This window comes from Malus sylvestris, chromosome 10 (assembly GCF_916048215.2).
Source record: "Malus sylvestris chromosome 10, drMalSylv7.2, whole genome shotgun sequence".
Taxonomy (NCBI): Eukaryota; Viridiplantae; Streptophyta; class Magnoliopsida; order Rosales; family Rosaceae; genus Malus; species Malus sylvestris.
In genome coordinates, this window is record NC_062269.1 from 37,324,415 (window position 1) to 37,344,632 (window position 20,218).

The 20,218-nt window shown below is 38.9% G+C and overlaps 3 protein-coding genes across 6 annotated transcripts; 1 reads left to right on the forward strand and 2 right to left on the reverse strand.

The window, feature by feature from the left end:
• Nucleotides 1-32: 32 nt before the first annotated feature.
• On the forward strand, nucleotides 33-2,629 carry LOC126586149 (coatomer subunit zeta-2-like). The gene is made up of 6 exons (XM_050250853.1): nucleotides 33-171; nucleotides 1,216-1,378; nucleotides 1,522-1,669; nucleotides 1,757-1,834; nucleotides 2,069-2,153; nucleotides 2,273-2,629. Exons 1-6 carry the CDS (start codon nucleotides 169-171, stop codon nucleotides 2,330-2,332), a joined length of 537 nt encoding a protein of 178 aa, XP_050106810.1. The 5' UTR covers nucleotides 33-168; the 3' UTR covers nucleotides 2,333-2,629.
• LOC126586147 (uncharacterized) lies at nucleotides 2,406-10,645 on the reverse strand. Of its 3 annotated transcripts, none has more exons than XM_050250850.1 (8): nucleotides 10,261-10,645; nucleotides 9,118-9,769; nucleotides 8,758-8,946; nucleotides 8,558-8,649; nucleotides 8,293-8,352; nucleotides 8,120-8,189; nucleotides 6,987-7,490; nucleotides 2,406-2,735 (listed from the first exon to the last, which is right to left on the reverse strand). In XM_050250850.1, the coding sequence occupies exons 2-8, from the start codon at nucleotides 9,757-9,759 to the stop codon at nucleotides 2,643-2,645; spliced, it is 1,650 nt and encodes a 549-aa protein (XP_050106807.1). In that variant the 5' UTR covers nucleotides 9,760-9,769; nucleotides 10,261-10,645; the 3' UTR covers nucleotides 2,406-2,642. The 3 variants fall into 3 exon arrangements, with proteins under 3 accessions (XP_050106807.1, XP_050106809.1, XP_050106808.1); XM_050250852.1 differs by having other exon boundaries at nucleotides 9,118-9,809; XM_050250851.1 differs by having other exon boundaries at nucleotides 9,118-9,835.
• Nucleotides 10,646-11,832: 1,187 nt separating this feature from the next.
• LOC126586051 (uncharacterized) lies at nucleotides 11,833-18,390 on the reverse strand. 2 transcript variants are annotated; one of them, XM_050250749.1, is made up of 10 exons: nucleotides 17,947-18,390; nucleotides 17,244-17,287; nucleotides 16,737-16,851; nucleotides 16,507-16,624; nucleotides 15,550-16,151; nucleotides 14,690-14,972; nucleotides 14,336-14,612; nucleotides 13,675-13,836; nucleotides 12,543-13,004; nucleotides 11,833-12,422 (listed from the first exon to the last, which is right to left on the reverse strand). In XM_050250749.1, the coding sequence occupies exons 1-10, from the start codon at nucleotides 18,143-18,145 to the stop codon at nucleotides 12,111-12,113; spliced, it is 2,574 nt and encodes an 857-aa protein (XP_050106706.1). In that variant the 5' UTR covers nucleotides 18,146-18,390; the 3' UTR covers nucleotides 11,833-12,110. The 2 variants fall into 2 exon arrangements, with proteins under 2 accessions (XP_050106706.1, XP_050106708.1); XM_050250751.1 differs by having other exon boundaries at nucleotides 13,675-13,833; nucleotides 17,947-18,389.
• Between the last annotated feature and the right edge of the window lie 1,828 nt (nucleotides 18,391-20,218).

Here is a 20,218-nt window from a genome sequence, read left to right on the forward strand (position 1 = left end):
ATGGCAAATATTATAAAATTAAATAACTTTGTGGGTTCTCTAGAAATAACGTAAAATTGAGTGGTGGGTTGGGGAAAGTATAAATGTGAACAAACGTGTCCGGAAAACAAAAAATTTCGCTGCGTTTTTGCTTCTTCGTCTGAGAATTGCTCTCCTCCGCCGAACAAAATGGTCAGTTTCTTTCTCTCTCTTCCTCTTTCTCTCTCTTAAAATTCCAATTGATTTACCAAAATTTTAGGGCTAGGATTTAGGGTTAGGGATTAGACATTGTTATCAGCTTCTTGATCTGTTTGTGAGTGGAATAATTGGGGTCGGATCCGAGTTCCTTAGAACTGGATCTCTCAGATCCTGCAACAACAACGTAATTTAAATGCATATTCTTGATAAAATTTGAAAAATGCAGGCATTTTTTAATTGGAAGATAATAAATTGTTCTGAATTTTATGTTTGTTTGTTCTTGGTAATTTGATGCTGTTAATGACCCAAAATTATCAGTGTATGAATGGTATGTATACATGGATGATGGATCCCATTTGAATTTTTAAGAAAAAATTGGATTTGAGCTTGCAACTGAGATACCGTAGTGGACCGTGTTCTTGGGAAATTATTCCACAAGATTTTTGTGGTTATTTTATCTTGTTGATGCTGTTCAACAATGTAGTTGAGGTTATAAATGGATCCTGCTTAAGTTTTTAAGATGTTCAATATAAGCTTGCAAATGAGTTAACAGAACCAACTATGATCCCGGGAAATCATTTCTGTAAACTTGTAGTCGAACATATTCAGCACAATTGTGCAAGCGCAATGTTAGATGTACACACATATATAGTACACGTTAAATCTCGAGTGCTGAATGTAAACGTGTTTATCAAATTAGAGAAACAACTCCATTGACTGGGTATTTGATTACACTCTCTCTTTAGTGTAAGTTGCAATCGTCATTACACTATATTTAGGCTTACACGTACAAGTAATGACTATTAACTTTTGTTATTGATGTGGTAAGAGTCGGTAACCATTTTAAGCTTATATGTAATTGGAAGCAAAACATTAGTTTTCCCTGATAAGCATGAATGAGTGAGATATGTGACCCTTCAGTGGATGTAGCCACGATTATCTCTTTTTAATGTCAGTGCTGAAATCATTTGGTGCAGTGTATCGTATAATGATTCAAGTTTTGGCAATCTCTAATCGGTTGTTGGCTGTTGTTTGTAGGAGTCCTGCCCTTCGATAAAGAACATCCTCCTCCTCGATTCTGAGGGGAAACGTGTGGCTGTCAAGTATTATTCAGAGGAGGACTGGCCAACGAATACTGCCAAAGAATCTTTTGAGAAAGCTGTATTTACTAAAACTCAAAAGACAAATGCGCGGACAGAAGGTAATTTAAGCTTTAATTATTTCGGTACAGGTCATGTCATCAAATTATTCTAATCCCTATCAAATGCTATCCCCTCATATGAAGCATTGTGTTGTTTTGATTCGAACTACTTCCATATTAACTTGTTGCGTCTTCATGTACAGCTGAGATAGCAATGTTTGAGGGCACCATTGTAGTTTACAAGTTTGTTCAGGACCTTCACTTTTTTGTTACTGGTGGTGAAAATGAAAATGAGCTCATTTTAGCCACAGTTCTGCAGGGATTTTTTGATGCGGTTGGCATTCTCCTGAGGTATTTTATCCTCCTTATAAAACTTGATAAATTCTCTGCTCTCAAGTAGTTATATTTTTATATTCATTTTGTCTCACTTTTGTCCAGAGGCAATGTGGACAAGAAGGAGGCACTTGAAAATTTGGATCTCATTTTACTATGCCTTGATGAAATTGTTGACGGAGGGTAAGATATAACCTTCACGCTTATAAAGTTTGTTAGTGCTATTCAGCGAGTTCAATTCCCAACTTTTACATTTTTCTAAAAGCCTAGAATATAAGAACCAACGTTGTTGCAGTTTACTTGCAGAGAATAATGATAACGCGATTTGCATGTCTGGACCGTTTGTTCGGTTCATATGTACCTTATTTCTTGTACAATCACAGTGCCCTTAGGCTTAACCCTTTCTTTTTAGTGCAGTATTATTCTTGAGACCGATTCAAATGTTATAGCAAGTAAGGTTGCAAGTCACAGTATTGATGCTGGAGCTCCGTTGTCTGAGCAGGTATATCCGTTGACTAGATAGTTAAACTCGACATGTAAAAAATACTAATTCAACAGCCGAATACTCCCTGCCACCAAATTTTATGTTGTTAATCCATATATATATATTTCTTCTTACAGACAATAAGTCAAGCATTGGCAACTGCCCGCGAACATCTAGCGAGACAACTCCTTAAATGATGTGTTGAAAGAGGAAAAGCTAGGAGAGAGGACATCAGTTTTATATGTTTCTGTTTCATCAGATGCTGCGATATTATCAAGTTCGATTACTTCTGCAGAACTCGGTTAATTTGGACATCGGAACAATTGATGTCAAAGGTTTAGTATTCGAGATATATACGTTTACATATTTTGATGAATTGAATGCCATATGAACTCACAGGGATGTTCGAGATTCCGTTTGTAATTAATTGTGTACCATATGCGATGTTGTCTTGATTGAGCTATAAACTTTCAATAACACGGAGTTTCCGAGAATCCGACTGTTGTATCATACTCCTTGAATCACAACATAATCTGCATCACGTAGGAAACCGTCGCCGGCCGTAGGGGAGAGATTACTGCGAGACACATCTTTGCGAACCTGTTTGGACCCGATTTTACAAAATCAGTTCGGCGTTAGATGGACGAAATATGTGGATCGTTCCTAGGATAAAGATGTTTTTTTTTACGATAATTATTCTGATTAATGATATCTAGATATTATCAATCAGAATAGTTATCTTGGAATTTAAATACATCAACAAATAGATTTTTATCCAACAAAAATGTAGGTGGATTCCATCTTGTCATATAGCCTTCATGCATGGTTGCGGCTGGATATATTAGCATGGGGTTTGATTAGAGTTGTTAGATGCATGGTCTTTATGCATGCATAGGTGACTTGCAAGTGGGATAAGTTCCAGTAGTTAGTTGGATAGGTGTCTGCAACGTGTGGGGCGTATAGGCATTGAGAAAAACAAGGTGATTGTTTTGGATGTGAAAAGAGCCGTGTGTGATTATCCAACAAATCCAGTGATGGGATAAAGTTAAGTCAAAGTGGGAATAAAATAGGATTAGCATGCAGAGTCCTTATGTGGTGATCGTTTTATTTCTCAGAATATTCCATTACGAGTCTTTAGGTGCAATTGAAATCCTCTGCTTATCATTCAGGCCGTGGCAAGCTAACTCGTCCCTATAAATACAAGATGTTGAGCAACATTTGAGCCCCACAAAAATCAATACAAAATTGCCCTGCGCAAACTCTCACAACTTGAGATCTTTTTCTTTTCCTTTTTCGCTGACACATCTTCCGTTGGCATCAACAGCACTGTGGAAGCAACCGGTGATATCTTAAGTCGGCATAGATAGCTCTGTCACCGTAGAGTCGGTCGGTCTCGCAGTATCTTCCGTTGGCATCAACAGCACTGCGGCGAGAACGGTCGATTGCCTATCCAAGTCTCGGTCGAGAAGGGTTTTCGAATCCTTGTTGGTCGAGGTCATCTCATTAGCCTTCTCGGCGAGGTGAGGTGTTACAGTTATTACATTCGGCACATTGTAAGCCGAATTCGGTTCGTGAACTTTGTAAGAAATAGCAGCCTTGTCTTCAGGCTCGAGAACCCAAGAGGTCGAGACGCGTTCCTTTCTCGGCCGCAATCGCAAGACGCAGAAGTCAGTAGCGCGACCCAACGCAGCATCATCAAATTTACTCCTCGGCCGAGCCTCGGCCGACGAGTTGGCACGCCCCGCAATCACCGAAGGACGTAGTTAGCTTAGAACATATTCGGCCTGCGCGCCACGTAGGCTTTGTGATTTCTAGGGTCAACATTTTGGCACGCCCGGTGGGACTCAGTGCTAATACTACGAAGTTCATATGATATATCAAGATTCCAATCTGGCTCAACATAGCCGATTGTACGAGCTCCTGGAGGAATTGAAAAAACATAATGAGGAATGTAAAAAATCTTTGGAAGCAGAAAAAGTTCTTCGTGGCCATAGAGAGATGCAAAAGTCATTCGCTTGCATGTTGAAAATAAAAGCTCCTGTTACCCTGCAAGGGCAATGGGTAAATGAAGACAAGGCTCGATTTAATGCCTGGCTAGATGAAGAAAATTTTCCTTATGTTTCTGATTACAGATCAATTCCATTTGAAAAATGGTTAGGCCCAAAGGCCGGGGGGCAATTTTTCGCTCCGGCCGTAATCAGACATCGGCCTAAGAAAATTGTTAATTTGGCCGAAGAACAAAGGCCACTTATTTTTTCGGTCGAGGCTGAAAATATGGTCGGCCAAGAAGAAAAACCTAGGCCACCTATTTTTTCGGTCGAGACTGAAAGTGTGGTAGGCCTAGAAGAAAAAGTTAAAGTTTTTGAGCCACAAATCGACTCAAAAAATGATTCGCCAGAAAAGTGCTCCAATGACGAACAAGGCCGAGACATAGGCCTAGCCAGAAAAAACACGCCAATCGATATGATTATTAGTGATGAAGCCGATAAGGAGGAATCTCATTCGGCCAAGTTATTTGAATTAAAAGCCGAAATTATGTCTGGGGGGCATAATAATTGTTCAACACATTCGGCGGCCGAAAATAAAAAATATTTCACCAAGTCAGAAATATTTGGAGATCATTTTTTATTCGGCTCAATGCAAAATTTGATTGGCTGTGTTGATATACAAAAATCTCGGCTTGGAATAAAGCATTGTTGGCCTCCTCCTGATTATGATTCGGCCACTTTTCTTTTTGTCTGCTAAAAAAATATATATATATATATATATATATATATAATAAATTATTTTCTTAAGCATACGGCTAATTAAGCCGATGCATAAGAAAATAAGGGGGCCAACGGATTTCGTGGTGTTGTTGCACTATACAACCAAGCCCCAGGAATGATTTGTATATGGCCGAGTAAAACGGGTTTATATATATAGGCAGGCCGACGTCTTATGTTTTTTTTTTTTTTATATATTCCGTTTCGGTCTCGACCTCGACCACTCTACAAAGGCCTCGGCCTCGACCACCTCATATATAAGCCTCGACATATATGTATAAAGGAAATGGGAGATGTTCTCGGCCAAAACTGAAGCCTCGGTCAAAATAAATATATATATCACCTTTTGTCAAACCATGCATGCTGGAGACAATAATGGGGATTGGAAAGGGCGCCTTGACAGTAAAAGTGGGAGCTAAGGTGGTTAGTCATCATATATATATATATATATATATATATATATATATATATATATATATATGTTGGCGTGAGGAATCAGTCTGCTTCAAGGTACCAGGCGAGAGTGGAGTCCTGATTTACTTTCATGTCATGTCAGACTACAATTGGGCAAACAAAAGTTTGAGTTCTTTAAGGAACTAAGTGGTCGAGCACGGTTTATCCTCGGCCCCAATTTTTCTCTACCCTTCCCCAAATTCTTCTTGACCTTCTAGAAAAATTGCCGAGCCTGGTATGGAGTTGTGGCAGTCGAGGGAGGCCGCAACATTGGCAGAACAGACATGTTATTGCCGAGAAACAAAGTTTCTTTTTCGGCAATACGACGACATGTTGTTGGTTACGAACAATTAATTTCCTTAACCATTCGGCTTACGAGCCGAAGTTCAAGGAAATTGGGGGGCAATGTTTGGACCCGATTTTACAAAATCAGTTCGGCGTTAGATGGACGAAATATGTGGATCGTTCCTAGGATAAAGATGTTTTTTTTTTACGATAATTATTCTGATTAATGATATCTAGATATTATCAATCAGAATAGTTATCTTGGAATTTAAATACATCAACAAATAGATTTTTATCCAACAAAAATGTAGGTGGATTCCATCTTGTCATATAGCCTTCATGCATGGTTGCGGCTGGATATATTAGCATGGGGTTTGATTAGAGTTGTTAGATGCATGGTCTTTATGCATGCATAGGTGACTTGCAAGTGGGATAAGTTCCAGTAGTTAGTTGGATAGGTGTCTGCAACGTGTGGGGCGTATAGGCATTGAGAAAAACAAGGTGATTGTTTTGGATGTGAAAAGAGCCGTGTGTGATTATCCAACAAATCCAGTGATGGGATAAAGTTAAGTCAAAGTGGGAATAAAATAGGATTAGCATGCAGAGTCCTTATGTGGTGATCGTTTTATTTCTCAGAATATTCCATTACGAGTCTTTAGGTGCAATTGAAATCCTCTGCTTATCATTCAGGCCGTGGCAAGCTAACTCGTCCCTATAAATACAAGATGTTGAGCAACATTTGAGCCCCACAAAAATCAATACAAAATTGCCCTGCGCAAACTCTCACAACTTGAGATCTTTTTCTTTTCCTTTTTCGCTGACACATCTTCCGTTGGCATCAACAGCACTGTGGAAGCAACCGGTGATATCTTAAGTCGGCATAGATAGCTCTGTCACCGTAGAGTCGGTCGGTCTCGCAGTATCTTCCGTTGGCATCAACAGCACTGCGGCGAGAACGGTCGATTGCCTATCCAAGTCTCGGTCGAGAAGGGTTTTCGAATCCTTGTTGGTCGAGGTCATCTCATTAGCCTTCTCGGCGAGGTGAGGTGTTACAGTTATTACATTCGGCACATTGTAAGCCGAATTCGGTTCGTGAACTTTGTAAGAAATAGCAGCCTTGTCTTCAGGCTCGAGAACCCAAGAGGCCGAGACGCGTTCCTTTCTCGGCCGCAATCGCAAGACGCAGAAGTCAGTAGCGCGACCCAACGCAGCATCATCAAATTTACTCCTCGGCCGAGCCTCGGCCGACGAGTTGGCACGCCCCGCAATCACCGAAGGACGTAGTTAGCTTAGAACATATTCGGCCTGCGCGCCACGTAGGCTTTGTGATTTCTAGGGTCAACAGAACCACTTCATGATTCTCAGCCTCGTGCTGAAACATCTTAACCAACTCTTGAAGCTCCAACTTTCTAACTTCAACCTGCTCTTCGGTGACCGGTTGTTTCAGCCCAAGGTAGAGCAGCCCTACTCCGATTAGCACGGCTCCTATAAAGGCGAGAACGGCTGAAAATACACCGAATGCGTATGGAGCGTTCTGTGCTCCCGGCATTCCGTCAACATTAATTCCAAATAGCCCGGTGATGATGGAAAGGACAAGGCCGCAGCCACCAAAAACAGTCAGGTTGTGTGTCACTCGAAGGCTTCGATCCTGTAACCATGCACGAACAGTGCTCTGCATCACGTCCTGAATGGTAAATAAGCGGTCGCGAACTGCTTCTTGCTCCTCGATCATTTCTCTTGTGGCCTTTCGTGTTTGCTCTAACAAGGTTCTTGCTGCATTTCCTCTCAAATGTTGGAGAAGCTCGAATACAATCTCTTCTCTTGCATGAAGCGTCCACTTCACTCTGATAACCTGCAATAAAATTATGGAGTTTGCCTACAAAGTGTCTTAATTTGAATGGCAGGGTAACCTCAATGGACAGTCAAACAAAAAGTTTCTACTGACTGCCTAGATGCTAAACCTAAATGTTAGCCAGACTCGATTTTCCACTTCAACGGGGAAGGGGTATTCAAGGCCATAGGAAATACGACACCACATACATACGGTGGCTACAGGTTAGATATTATGCATGTACCCAAACGCGAAGTATACAGTTAGAACCGTAGAAATAACGGGAGTAGGGTAGATTCAATAACATCATAAGAAAATATATTCTAACGTAATTCCTGTTGTCCACAAAACATGAGAAGCTCTCAAAACCAATACCCCTTTCCGATTGACTCAGTTTCTTGCTTCCATTTTGATGTGCAAGATCTGTACATTAGTATATCACTCAGTCACTCACACAGCCACACCCCAATGGCTCGTAGAAGCCATTTGTCTTACGAGATTTGGGATTCAACAGCTCATAGAAGCCATTGTCTTACTAAAAGTTCAGGTAATTCATCTTTGGTTTATCCTTTCAACAAGAATAAACGTAAAAATAGAATCGAGCGATTTTTACATCAAATGGAATTTGCTAGCAAGGAGATATAGCATACCTGTCTTGATAGCTTTCTGATTTCTTGGTTGAGGATTACAGTGAAAAGATTCATATCCTCATGGTTTCTCCTATTAAACAAAGAAGGTAAAGTCATAAGTGAATTACAAACTAAATAGGAATCAACGAGGTAATATTACTTTACGGGGAATGGTTGTATGCATATGGAAGAACCTGTTCATAAATTTTAATTCAACCTCATCAGCTGCTCCAAATATGGACTTACGGAATAACCTGAAACAGCGGAGACATTGAAGGGAACCACAGGTTAGAGAATAAGAAATGACAAAGACGTAACAATGCATACATAAAATTATGGACAACGGAATAGAATTAGTTGTAGTACATGCATGAGCCATCGCCAATAATTGATGTGCCATTTCCACAGTAAGTAGGCTTTTGTAATTTTGCTATATCAGAACGATAGTACTAAAGTTACCTGTCATCCCATCGAGTAAGGCGGCAAGCTAGATGTGCTATGACTTCATGCACTGTTCTCGGTGCATTATAGCCTCCAGTTGAAACAAGTTCCTAACCAAAGCAAAGGATTAACCTACCAGCCTTTAAAGTTGCATGCACAAAAAAATAACACAGTAAGAAGTTCAAAGCCACTGAAAGGATCAGTCAAAGATGAACAACCTGAACTTCTGTGATACCCAACACATTTATACTTGACACGGGCCCCTTAATATGCAAAACCGTTACAAGGAAGTTTTGCGCTTGCCACGATCTAAGTACAATGGGGATATCATCCTCATCAACAAATGGATTCCCAATAGACTGTCCCAAAAGTTCAAATAGCAACCCCCCGGCAACCCTAACTGGGACCTGAAAAGAGGCATCAAAGCATGTTCAGAATCAACTCTTCAACAAAACCAGATTCCGAAAAAGTTTATGCTGAAAGTCAGTCACTTTGTTACACTCCTGCCACTGCAACAGGCTTTACAAACCAATACTACTAATTACTTAGCAATTTCAGATATAACAAATGCAATGTACCTCGTATCGCAGGTGCTTCATCCGGTCACTGATCAGTCGACTTTCATCTCTTAAAGCTAAGCTAACTGCAGGGTGAAGCCACTGGGCATTGCTGAGCCATGCTTCAACTGTGGGGTGGCCTGCAGAGACATGGCACCACCAAATGGGCCCTGCCGGACACTCCCAATACGGAGCTGCTAAATCTGCAACAGTGAAGTCATCTTCACCATCCATCCCAAACTGCTGAGAGGCCCAACTAGCGTTAGCTTGCACAGTTTGTACAATTTCCGAAATCCTATCCCACCCAATTGGAACCCAATGACCACCCTCAAACCTTTCCATATCCTGAACTTGGCCTGATTGCTGGCTCCTATCTTCCATTTGGGATGGAGAATCAGAAAATCCGTAAGAAGGAACACGCACCCTCTCTTGCTCACCATCTATTTGTTGTTTAGTCAGGTTTTTTGAACCAGGTTTTGAACTAATTATTTTCTTCCGGCTTCGGATAAACTCAAAAGCACAAATAAGCCCATTTTTCCAAAGGTCACTCCCAATCCCAGGCATGGGATCTCTACTAGGAAAAATTCTATGGCTATCCGGGTTCTTCGTGTTATTGCAATGGGAAGAACTGTTCTCCCCCACTCTACTGTTGTTGTGTTCCATCGATGCACAGCTAAACCATGGAAGTTGCAATTATCAGACACAGGATTGAGCTGCAATTAGTGATCACAGCTAAATACTCCAATGTTTAGAAAAATAATCAAAACCTGACTATAATTAAATTAGAATTTCAGTCCATGGATTGCAGTTTGCACTCATAAATTGGGAAAAGATTCAAACTTTCCATCTCCGAGAGTATAAAAAGTTTACAGACACTGCAACCTCCAAGTTAACAGACAAAACAATAAAACAAAAGAAGCAGCAATCAAGCAAATAAACTCTACCCATATAAACAACCGAATAAGAACATGACCCAGGAAAAACAATTAAAAAATACCCAACAAATAAAAATCAAGTGGGATAGAGAGAAAATTGTTCCTGAAAATTTAGAGGGGGAGAAAAATGATGAATTTAAATGGTAAATTATGGGTTCTTGAACGAATAAAAGAAGATTTGTATTACTGTTAATTAGGAGGAAATGAAATGAGAGGAGGAGGACCTTACCCAGGAAAGAAGGCAGAGTGTTGAAAAACCTAAGCTCCACCAAGGCAATGCCTTTGTTTGATTTATGCAGGAGAGAAAAACTTGAACTCTAAGAAAAAACAGAGGGACGTGGAAAGGCTACGAACGTTGGTGCAATTCGATGCTTCCCTTCATCAGAAAAAAAAAAATGCGATGCTTCCCAGTGGCAGAATCACTAAGGGGACACCAGAATGGTCTGTTCCCATCTGCCTTTATTTTCTTTGTTGGTGGTACTATTAACAGATGTTGTTACTGCATATCAATCTAATTCTCTTAAATTTAAGAACGTTTTCAATTCAAACTCGTTTTTACGTTCCAGGCCAGACCTCATTTTTCTCTCTATCCCTCTGACATGGAGCATTTACTTCCCCTCTGCCATGAAGTTTTAAGAATTAAGGTAAGACTATCCATAGAGATTCTTGAGGCTAGAGTCCAATATGCCAATGTTTTAGGCCTAAATATCCTATTAAATATACATTTGTTGCTTAATAAACCGTAAATCCACTTTCAAATGCCTTATAAAGGTTTCCTTAATACTCATAGAAAATATTTCGCAAAAATAATTTTTTTTGCATATTTTACAAAAAAAATGTGGGTTAACGGCTATTTGAAAGATGCGTAATAAAATGAAGTTTGAAAGTAAGCCTATTTTCTTTTCACACCTTTGTGGTTCTACTTTGGTATGGATTAGGCAGGTTGGACTCACTCCTGGTCATGTATGTGATATTTTGGATAAGCAACTTTTAGTCTCTCTTGAATCTTGGTTGAGTCCTGTAAAGCTCCTTCTATAATTCATGTTCTTTTGCCTCCCCTTTTCATTTCCTTGGGTCAAAGTGAATACGGATGGCCTTGTTAAAGGTACTTCAGGTCTTGTGCCTTGTGGTGGGGTTTTTAGAGATTCCATGAGTTATTTTCTTGGTGGTTTGTCCCTGAGTTTGTGGCATCATACTTCTTTCTATGCGAAGCTTCAAGATGTCATCCTTTGTGGAGTTGGTTCATGCACGATTGGCAAACTTTATGAGGTGAAAGTGACCCTTCTACTGTGATATTTTGCTTTGCTTCCGGTCGTTCCGGACTCGTTGGAAAAACTGTATTTCTCTTTTACAACACATGGTTTTTCATTGCTTTCATACATTTCGAGAAGGGAATGAAATTGCTAACAAATTAGCTAATCGAGAGCTTTTCTTTTCTTTTTTACCTAATTCTTTTGATTTTTGATTTTTGTTTTGCATCTTGTCTTGTAGGTTCTTACCTTTTAAGTTGTATTTTAGAGGAGTTCGATCCTATGTCTCTCTCTCCTTTTCAAGAGATATAAGGTTTATGTCCTCTTTTTCATGTAATTTATTTTTCTTTACTTCAAGAGAAGTGACGACTTTTTTTCTTTTCATATCAATAAAAACGCCTAAGTTCTAAAACAAAACTAGACAAAAAATGAAAGCATATGTTTAGCTTAACAACTTTAATGCATATGTTTCATTGGGAGGAAAACCATCTTTACTCTATTAAGATAAAAACAAACATGAAACATCTGAACAAGAAAACACAAGAGAAAAGGAAACGAAAAAGGGCGTAGTAAAATATCCACTAATCCAAATTAGCACACTTGTTTTTACCTAAGGTTAAACGTGATGAGCAAGAAAACAATATCTAGAATACAATCGCTCCCGTGGCACAGGCACAGGGCAGCAGCCAAGCCAAGGTCTCTTATGACCAAACAATGGTACACGATGACGATTATTACGACCGCAGTGAATGCCTCCGGTTGGACACTTCCAAACTCACTACAAGACCCCGAAAAAAACCTGAGAGGGAGGGAGGGAGGTGACTGAGAATTAGTAGTTGTTCTGCCATAAATGCTGTTGCGACTGCTTCGAGGGTTGGCCGCCTTGTGAACCGCCAAGGGACGCGTCCCTTGAACTTTGCTGCTGCTGGTGCTCTAGGGACATCCCGGATTGAGAGTGGTAAAAGTTGGGGTAACCGAGAGCTCCAGCATATTGCTGTGAAGGTTGTGGTTGCTGAGCTTGCCGGAACCCTGTGTGCTGCTGGTTTTGCCCCTGGAAGCTGTAATAGTTGCTGGCTGGAACAGCGGACATTGCTCGGGAACCGGGTCCATGAACCCACATTCCCGAGTTATCATTTTGTTGCTGGAAAAAAAAATAATAATAAGAAAAATGAGTTTTACTGATTGCAGAAAAGTAGTTGTTTGCTCCAGCATATGCTGTTAACGAACAAAACGATAAACTTTAACCGAGATGATAAATTACCTGCTGAAGTGAGATCAAATGGCTATTGTCCTTGAACTGAGAGTTTACAACATCGTCATAGCCAATCGTTGTGCCTGTAGGTGCCGAGGATGGATTCAAAGGAAAGTTTCCACCAGGAATGCTGGCTGAACTACTGAACCCATAACCGGGCGGAATATTAGCAGACTGAGGCAAACTGCTAGCAGAGACACTATTTTTATACTGTGGGAGAACTGCAGCAAGAGACTGATGGTATGTGCTGTTACCAGCAAATTGTTGCTGGAAAGCTGACGGCATATATGTGTAGCTTTGAGGCAGGAAAGGATAACCGATCATGTTTGAAAAATGCCCCAGTGGAAGAGTAGGTTGAGAATAAGGGTGCATTGCAAGGTGTTGTGGAAGAGCTGGTCCAGTCGCAACATTAGCACCAGGCAGGGTCTGTGGAGTAGGCTGAGCTGCAGAAATACCACCTGCTCTCAATGCCTGTATATACACAACAAATAAATTTGAACAAAATTTGAGATCTCTAATATGTCCGGATTGGTCAGAGCAATAGAGAAATAAGTTGACCAAAAAACACTCAAAACAAGAACCAATTTCGTTATCTGGACTTGTCCTCCATAACAATCAATTCTAAGAAGATCATTTCCATAGGATTAGAACATACACATGATACAAAAAGCACAGGCAACTAACTCATAAGTAGCAATCATAAGATGGTAAATGCTTAAGGTAATTCTATCAAAGTCAAACCAATGTAGATGTTCAGTCCGACAAGAAATATGTAATTAGAAGGGTTAAGTAGTGAGTCTTTTCCTTAAGAAACTAAGAAATATAACTTCAGCACAATAATGATGAGCTAGCAGAAGACAACTGATTTCACCAATAATCCATGGCCTCTATAGAACAGAATGAATACAATGCAAATTGCAGCCAACTTAAACTAGTTTGACTATGTGACATTAAGTTCCTTGGATTTAAGCATAAATCTCGGTCAACAAGAATGTCTCTATCTGCATGTAATTCTTTTTCTTTGCAAACATAAGAAACTTATGTCCACAAAAGTTGTTGTAAAAATGTTTAATATTTTTATGCCAGTCAAGCTATCAACTAAAAGAATAATTGATAAGTTTAATACAAAATAGAAAGGAACCTCTGTCATGGAGATGGTGGGACCGCTGATAGAAGAAGCCGCATTGCCATAATTTGTGGGCATAGATTGGGTCATGGGGAACGCCGAGTATGGAAAATCCTCTCTTGCAGCTTGAGCAGTCGAAGCCAACAGAGTGCTGGGCAATGAATTTGTATATGCCTGCTTCGAAGAAAATATGAGAAATGAGATTCAACTAATACTAACAATCAAGATTTGCAATTGCAATATACAACCATATAGCTATAAAACAAACACACACATCAACAGAACCGAATGATCTTAAGTATGATGAAACTAAAAGTTAAGCTTCATCTCATGCTCCTTTGTTTTCCCAGTTTAACTTTTCCAATGTTTAGCGTACATGTAATGTATATAATGATGTGAACATACAGACAAACACACACTCGCAACAGTTGGAAATTAAAAGAAAAGCACTAGCATTACATGTGATGTATATAATGATGTGAATCTATAGACTCCAATGCAGTGGATCTAAAGGCTCCAAACATGTAAGATCTCCAGGTCCAATGATGTTCACATCCCAACCAACTAGTAAAATATTGCTCAAACCAGAACCAATTATTATGTGGGGACTGCAATATTACCACAAAATCATTAACACGACAAATAATAAACACAACATCATAGTTTATCGCCTTACCATCACATTCGAAAAAGGAGCAATATTCTGCATCTGTGAGCTTGTCTGTTGGTGAGGAAATGTCGCATCCAATTGTTGGGAGTTCTCGTATGCAAATCCAGGTGCAGAAGGGAACACATATTGATTCCCTTGACCAGCTTCATGGGTTTCTTGTTTCAAGATCTCTGCTTGTGAAACCGAAGGAGATTCATAATCTCCAGCACTGGCTACCGTTCTATGAACTAGATTTCCATCGGAGGCATTCATGAGATGCTCATCTCCATAATACTCAGGATTTCTACAGAAAAATATCTCTTAAGATGGTGCAAAACATCCAACAATAAAACCAAGGGCAATATTATCACAACGACATACCTTGAATCTGAGTGTGCAATTGCAGAAACATCTACGGCCCCAGATGTCTCTTCAAAGTTACTTTTTTGTGGCTCAGATGCAAATGATTCGGAGCTAGGAAGAGCAGGATCAGGGCCAGATCGGAAACTTCCAAAGCTCAAGTTCAAGACATCTGGAGTATGAAGCTGAAGGTGATTAGGAATGACCACAGGAGGTTTGTCTTCTTCAGGAGCTGCTCCCCCATCATCGTTCTGTAAATTAAGTTGCTGCAAGTTTGCAGCCACTGATGACACGTCTTCTTCAGCTGGGGAAAAAAAGGAAAACATAATTTCTTAAAAAACAGCTTTGAACATTCTGGAATTCATTAAAGTTTAAGTTAGCAACTTCGCTATCCAGAGAAAAAAAATTGTTAAAAGTTATGGATAAGCAAAGAACTGTTCAGGTCAACATCCTACCAAATTAGAGTATTTAGCTTTTTTTTTTAGGAAAACTAATGAAAAGGGCTTGAAAACTTTGAGTTTTAATGATAAGGACAAAATAAAGGGTAAAGTGAATAGTATCAGGATTGACTTTTTAGTGTAAAAATGTGGTTTTTCGTTAACGTGAACAGTACCGGGTGCTTTTCGTTAAAGTTCCCTTTTTTTTTTACCCTGATTCAAGATACTAACTTCAGAACACATGTTGCACCTGAGTTTTCAGTTACAAACAACCCCTTTAAGTATTCCTTCCAGAATATAATAAACCTTCATTACAATATTTCCAATCTTTATGCAATGTTAATATTGAAATATATAGAGGAACTTTGAGAAAAATATAGGTCAGAAAGAACAGAGGAAAAAAACATTGCAGGACAAACCAAAAAAATAAGCCATCATGGTTACCTTCATTATCCTCGAAAGCATGCCTCTGTGGTTGGAAGGAATTTATGTCTTCATACAAGTTATTATCAAAAGCAGATGCACCTCCAGAATTATCTTCTTGTATATGTCTACCGGATACAGAAGTAGGTTCATTATGGCTTGGAAGTGTCTCAACAGAATCATCTTCTTCCACCTCGACCTCATCTAGCTGGGCTCTTATATGTTGACTAGTTCTATCGATGGGCAAGTTAGATGAATCAGCATACAGCTCAGAGTTTGTGGGTGCTCCAAGAACAGAGGACATGCTAACAGAAGGTGGATCAATCAAGGGCCACTCATCATTGGTTGCTGGCAACTTTGGAACATGATCTTGTGGTGAACGCAAATTGTGATGCAATGATGTTGCAGGTGCCCCATCTTGATTATTACCACTATGATTATGGGGGTTTGGCACGGTGGAAGCCTTGGCTTGCGGCCTGCCCATCTTAACAATGTCGGCCATGGAAACTTGACCCGGAACCCCTACCCATGCAGACTGATATCCTGCAGAAGGCTGTGAGGATGACAATATTCCATCATCTGTGCTTAGTGCTGGGATTTTATTTTCACTCCCCACAGAATCGCTGCAACAGATTTTACAAATAGATGAGCAACACTATCAGGTATGTATCATACCCATGTTTTAACATGAATGGCAATCTATTCCACCCCAAGATCTATCAATGTAATAAAAAAATGACCAGCAAGAGAAAACTTCTACAGACATACACATGCAAACAAACCACGTAAGATTTATGTAGAGCATGTTTTCAAATTCAAGTTTTCAAAAGAGTACAAAAGAACATGAATAAACAGATGAGGGTTACCTCTAACTTTCTTAAAATTAATAATTATATCGTTTAGTCGCATTTTATGCTCTAAATCAGAGAAAAAAGAGAGACAAAGAACTGTATCAGTTTGAGGTTTAATATTTATAACCTGTAGGATGTAGGTCGTCGACCTGTGTTATGTCCCGCCATGACAGATGCAGAACCTGGATAAGCATGTGTTCCATTTTCCTTCTTGTATGCAGGCTTACCATGCGAAAAACCAGAATCTGCGAGAAAAAGAAACAGAAAGGCGAGACTAAGTTTTTACGTTCGGCAGAAATTTGCAAACTATGTAAACACAGTATTATCCAACTTTAATTGCTCTGGTCCACCACATACCATTAGAGCTATAGTGGTTTGATCCGCCACGTGCAGAATAACGGTCACCACCTCTAGCACCATAACTTGAAGTGTTATTCGCCCCACGGGACCTGGAGTCCGTCGGTTCCTTACTCTGAAGAAAAATATGAGAGAGCGTGTGTGTGTATTACATTAAAAAGGGATACAAAAACCATGCCAACTACCATAAACACAAGAAAAGCATAAGACTAAATCATATTACTAACAAAAGCAGACCCCTTATCAATGTATGGGAAAAGATAAGTATATTTGTTATTTAGCAGATAAAGAGCAGAATAACTCAAATATAGAGCAAAATAAAATATACAAAAAGGAGTACACCCTGAAACAGATATCTAACGATCCGCCCATACAATCAATGTTTCAAATATATAGTGTAAGAAGATAACATCACATATTCTCAGAACATAAACCACGAAGAGAGCAAGGGATGGGAGGTAAATGACAAAACATGAACTTGAAATTATGCAAATGACACGCACGCACCTCTTTTTTCTTTTCTCGTTTGCTCCTCACTTCATGAAAAGGATCTACACAAATTATAAGCCTTACATTAGAAGTAGTTACAACAAAAACATATATCTTTACGGAATCACATTCATATAAGCACTAAGACCTATAGAGGCTCAACCTACGAAACAAAAAATTACAGAAGAGAGATCATATTTCAACTTTCAACCGCGATTTTACCAACCAAGCTTCACAAGCAGCATGCTTAAAGAACAACATTAAAGTTTTAACAAAAATTAAAACACTTAAGAAATTCATTGATTTCACGTCTTCCAAAGTACGATTGAATGAATGAGTGTGGGTGAGAGAGAGAGAGAGAGAGATAGGACCCTGGAAACTAAATACATATACAAAAACTCAAAATTGGGAAATATCCCAGCAAATCATAAAATATATTTTTTTGAAAAATTATAGACCAAATAGTAGGGAAAGCACAAAACTTGATAAACCAAATGAACAATTTCCTTCAACCCAATAAATATTTTCCCTTAATAAACCAGAAAACCCACTGGACTGTCACTAATACAGTAATACTACAGCTATGCCTCAGTCCAATTCTAATTTTCTGATTTGCCCTAAAATTGGAAAGAAACAAAAAAACCCAAATCTTCAAATTAAAAAATTAGACAAATAAATTTGAAAAGAGTAAAGCTTGTAGAGAGAGAGATTGGGGGAGGACCTTGGGCCAGGAGGCGATTAACGGCTTCGTTAGGGTCCATGTTACAGTCTTTAAGCATAGCGTAGATCTCCTGCTCAGTGCAGTTATTCACAATCTCCTTCAAGCTCTGTACCATCTTCCGAGATCCCGCCGGTATGCCGGAAATCCCAGTATTGCCCTTGCCATTGCTGGCCACGCCTCCGCCGCCTCTCCCGCTCATTCTCTCTCTCTCTCTCTCCCTCCCGCTGTGAGAAAACCCTTATTAGATCTGAGACTGCCGATACGGCGTCGTATTGGGTTTATAGCCGTTCGCCTCTCTCTCTGTGGTTCCGCCGCTGCTGCCAAACAGAACGAACAAGGAAGAAGAAGAAGATGAAGATAAATATCCAAAGTCTCTCTCTCTCAGTCTTGCACCGAAAACCCTCCTTTCGCTCTTTCCTTTTTCTTTCCTCTGTGAGCGTGCAATTTTTATTTTATTTTATATTATTTTCCGTTTCGCAAATTTAAGGGTTTGATTCTATTAGGAATTTAATGATTTTATTGGGTTATAAATTCATGTTGATTAAGGAGTTTTATAAACTGTATGTAAATTTTGAGTGAAATTATTTGAAATCGTATTCGATTGAAATTTTGAGGGATTTTTGTTGATTTGCAGGATATTAATTTTGATATAGTTTAATAATTTCTAAGGATTTTATGTAAAATTTTGCATGACTCAAATATTTACGAATAAATGTGAGTTTTGAGAATGCTTAAAATAAACTAAAAATCTCTCAAATTCCTCAAATCTTGATTGAATACTCCTGAATTTGTAAAAAAAAATAAAAAAATCCATCAAAATCTCAATTGAATACACCGTCCTTAAAGAAAATGCATAATTTTTTAAAACCTAAAAACACTATTAAATCCATCCAAATTCTTTAAAATCCTACATATTTAAAATACCATAAAATCAAATTCTAATTGATTATAGAGTCTTGTAAACTACTTTAAAATTCAAAATGGATACACTCAAATTTTATAAAGTTTTATAAAAACTTTTAAAATCTTAATTGAAAAGTCATAGACTTCTATGAACTCACTTAAAATTTTGATTGAAGATGTATGAATTTATAAACCCTTTAACTTCTAATTGAAATTTTTTTTTCTCTTTTAAAGCCCACTGGGCCACTACGATTGGTTTAATTTTAAAAATAATTTTTAAATTTTAAAACCCCACTAAAGTAATTACTGTGATTATTCCCTAGGGCACTACTAAAACAAAATTTGAATTTCAAATTATAGCAACTCCACCCATGGAGCCCTCTCCCCTGGCAATCCACTATTCAATCCACCCTATTGAACAGTAACTGCCTTAAATGAATAGTAACTACCATTAATGTACAGTAATTGTCATTTACATCTCCACCCTTGCAACCCTCCCCCTGGCAATAAGCAATTAAAATAATAGTTTTTTTTGTTTGTTTAAATAATAAAAAATTGCAAAAGCTCTCTCTCTCTCTGACACAAAAAAATAAAAAATTGCAAAGCCCTCGGGCCATAGGCCCGTCGACTCCCCACCCCCCCTCACTCGAGCTCCCATCGTCGCTCGGCCTCCACAAGGCTGGACCTCTCTCCACCGGGCCTCCGGCCCCTTCTTCTCCACTGTCCCCCGAGCAACCCACATGGGTGGAGTTGCTCTTATTAAAAATATTATTTTTATAAACTATAAATAATCTTTCTTTTCTTTTTTTGTTAATTGGCATCACATATTTTCGTCTCATACAAATAATTTATTACTATAATGTCAAATTATCTTACAAAGAATATGATTCTAAAAATTATTAGATGGTTTTTTTTTTGTTTTGAAATTATTAAATGGTTCACACACAAGTTATGTGTATTGAGCACAGTGGCAATGTTAGTCAAAATGTGTGTAACCCTAACAACAATATAACTTTTTGCAACGCTATTTGAAATATATTTTCTTCAACAAAATTTATATTGTAGTTCGCCGAAGTAATTTTGAAAAAAAAAAAAAAAAAGCTCAGCAACCTCGAATTAGCTCTTTATCCAGCAACAACAACAACAAAACATTTTTCCACTAAGTGGAGTCGACTATATGAATCCTATAACGTCATTGCGCTCGGTTATGTGTCATGTCCTCCGTTAGATCCAAGTACTCTAAGTCTTTTCTTAGAGTCTCTTCCAAAATTTTCCTAGGTCTTCCTCTACCTCTTCGGCCATGGACCTCTGTCCCGTAGTTGCATCTTATAACCGATGCATCAATAGGCATTCTTTGCACATGTCCAAA

Excerpts from the sequence above, each read along its gene's own strand:
- LOC126586149 (XM_050250853.1), top strand. Across the intron at positions 1,379-1,521 it reads GACAAATGCGCGGACAGAAG|CTGAGATAGCAATGTTTGAG; the intron begins GTAATTTAAGCT and ends CTTCATGTACAG. Across the intron at positions 1,835-2,068 it reads GATGAAATTGTTGACGGAGG|TATTATTCTTGAGACCGATT; the intron begins GTAAGATATAAC and ends TTTTTAGTGCAG.
- LOC126586051 (XM_050250749.1), bottom strand. The coding sequence starts at position 18,145 with ATGAGCGGGAGAGGCGGCGGAGGCGTGGCCAGCAATGGCAAGGGCAAT. Across the intron at positions 14,973-15,549 it reads TGCTTTCGAGGATAATGAAG|CTGAAGAAGACGTGTCATCA; the intron begins GTAACCATGATG and ends TTTTTTCCCCAG. Across the intron at positions 14,613-14,689 it reads ATTGCACACTCAGATTCAAG|AAATCCTGAGTATTATGGAG; the intron begins GTATGTCGTTGT and ends ATTTTTCTGTAG.
- LOC126586147 (XM_050250850.1), bottom strand. The coding sequence starts at position 9,759 with ATGGAACACAACAACAGTAGAGTGGGGGAGAACAGTTCTTCCCATTGC. Across the intron at positions 8,947-9,117 it reads TGAAGCACCTGCGATACGAG|GTCCCAGTTAGGGTTGCCGG; the intron begins GTACATTGCATT and ends GCCTCTTTTCAG. Across the intron at positions 2,736-6,986 it reads AGGCTGAGAATCATGAAGTG|GTTCGCAAAGATGTGTCTCG; the intron begins GTTCTGTTGACC and ends GGGTCCAAACAG.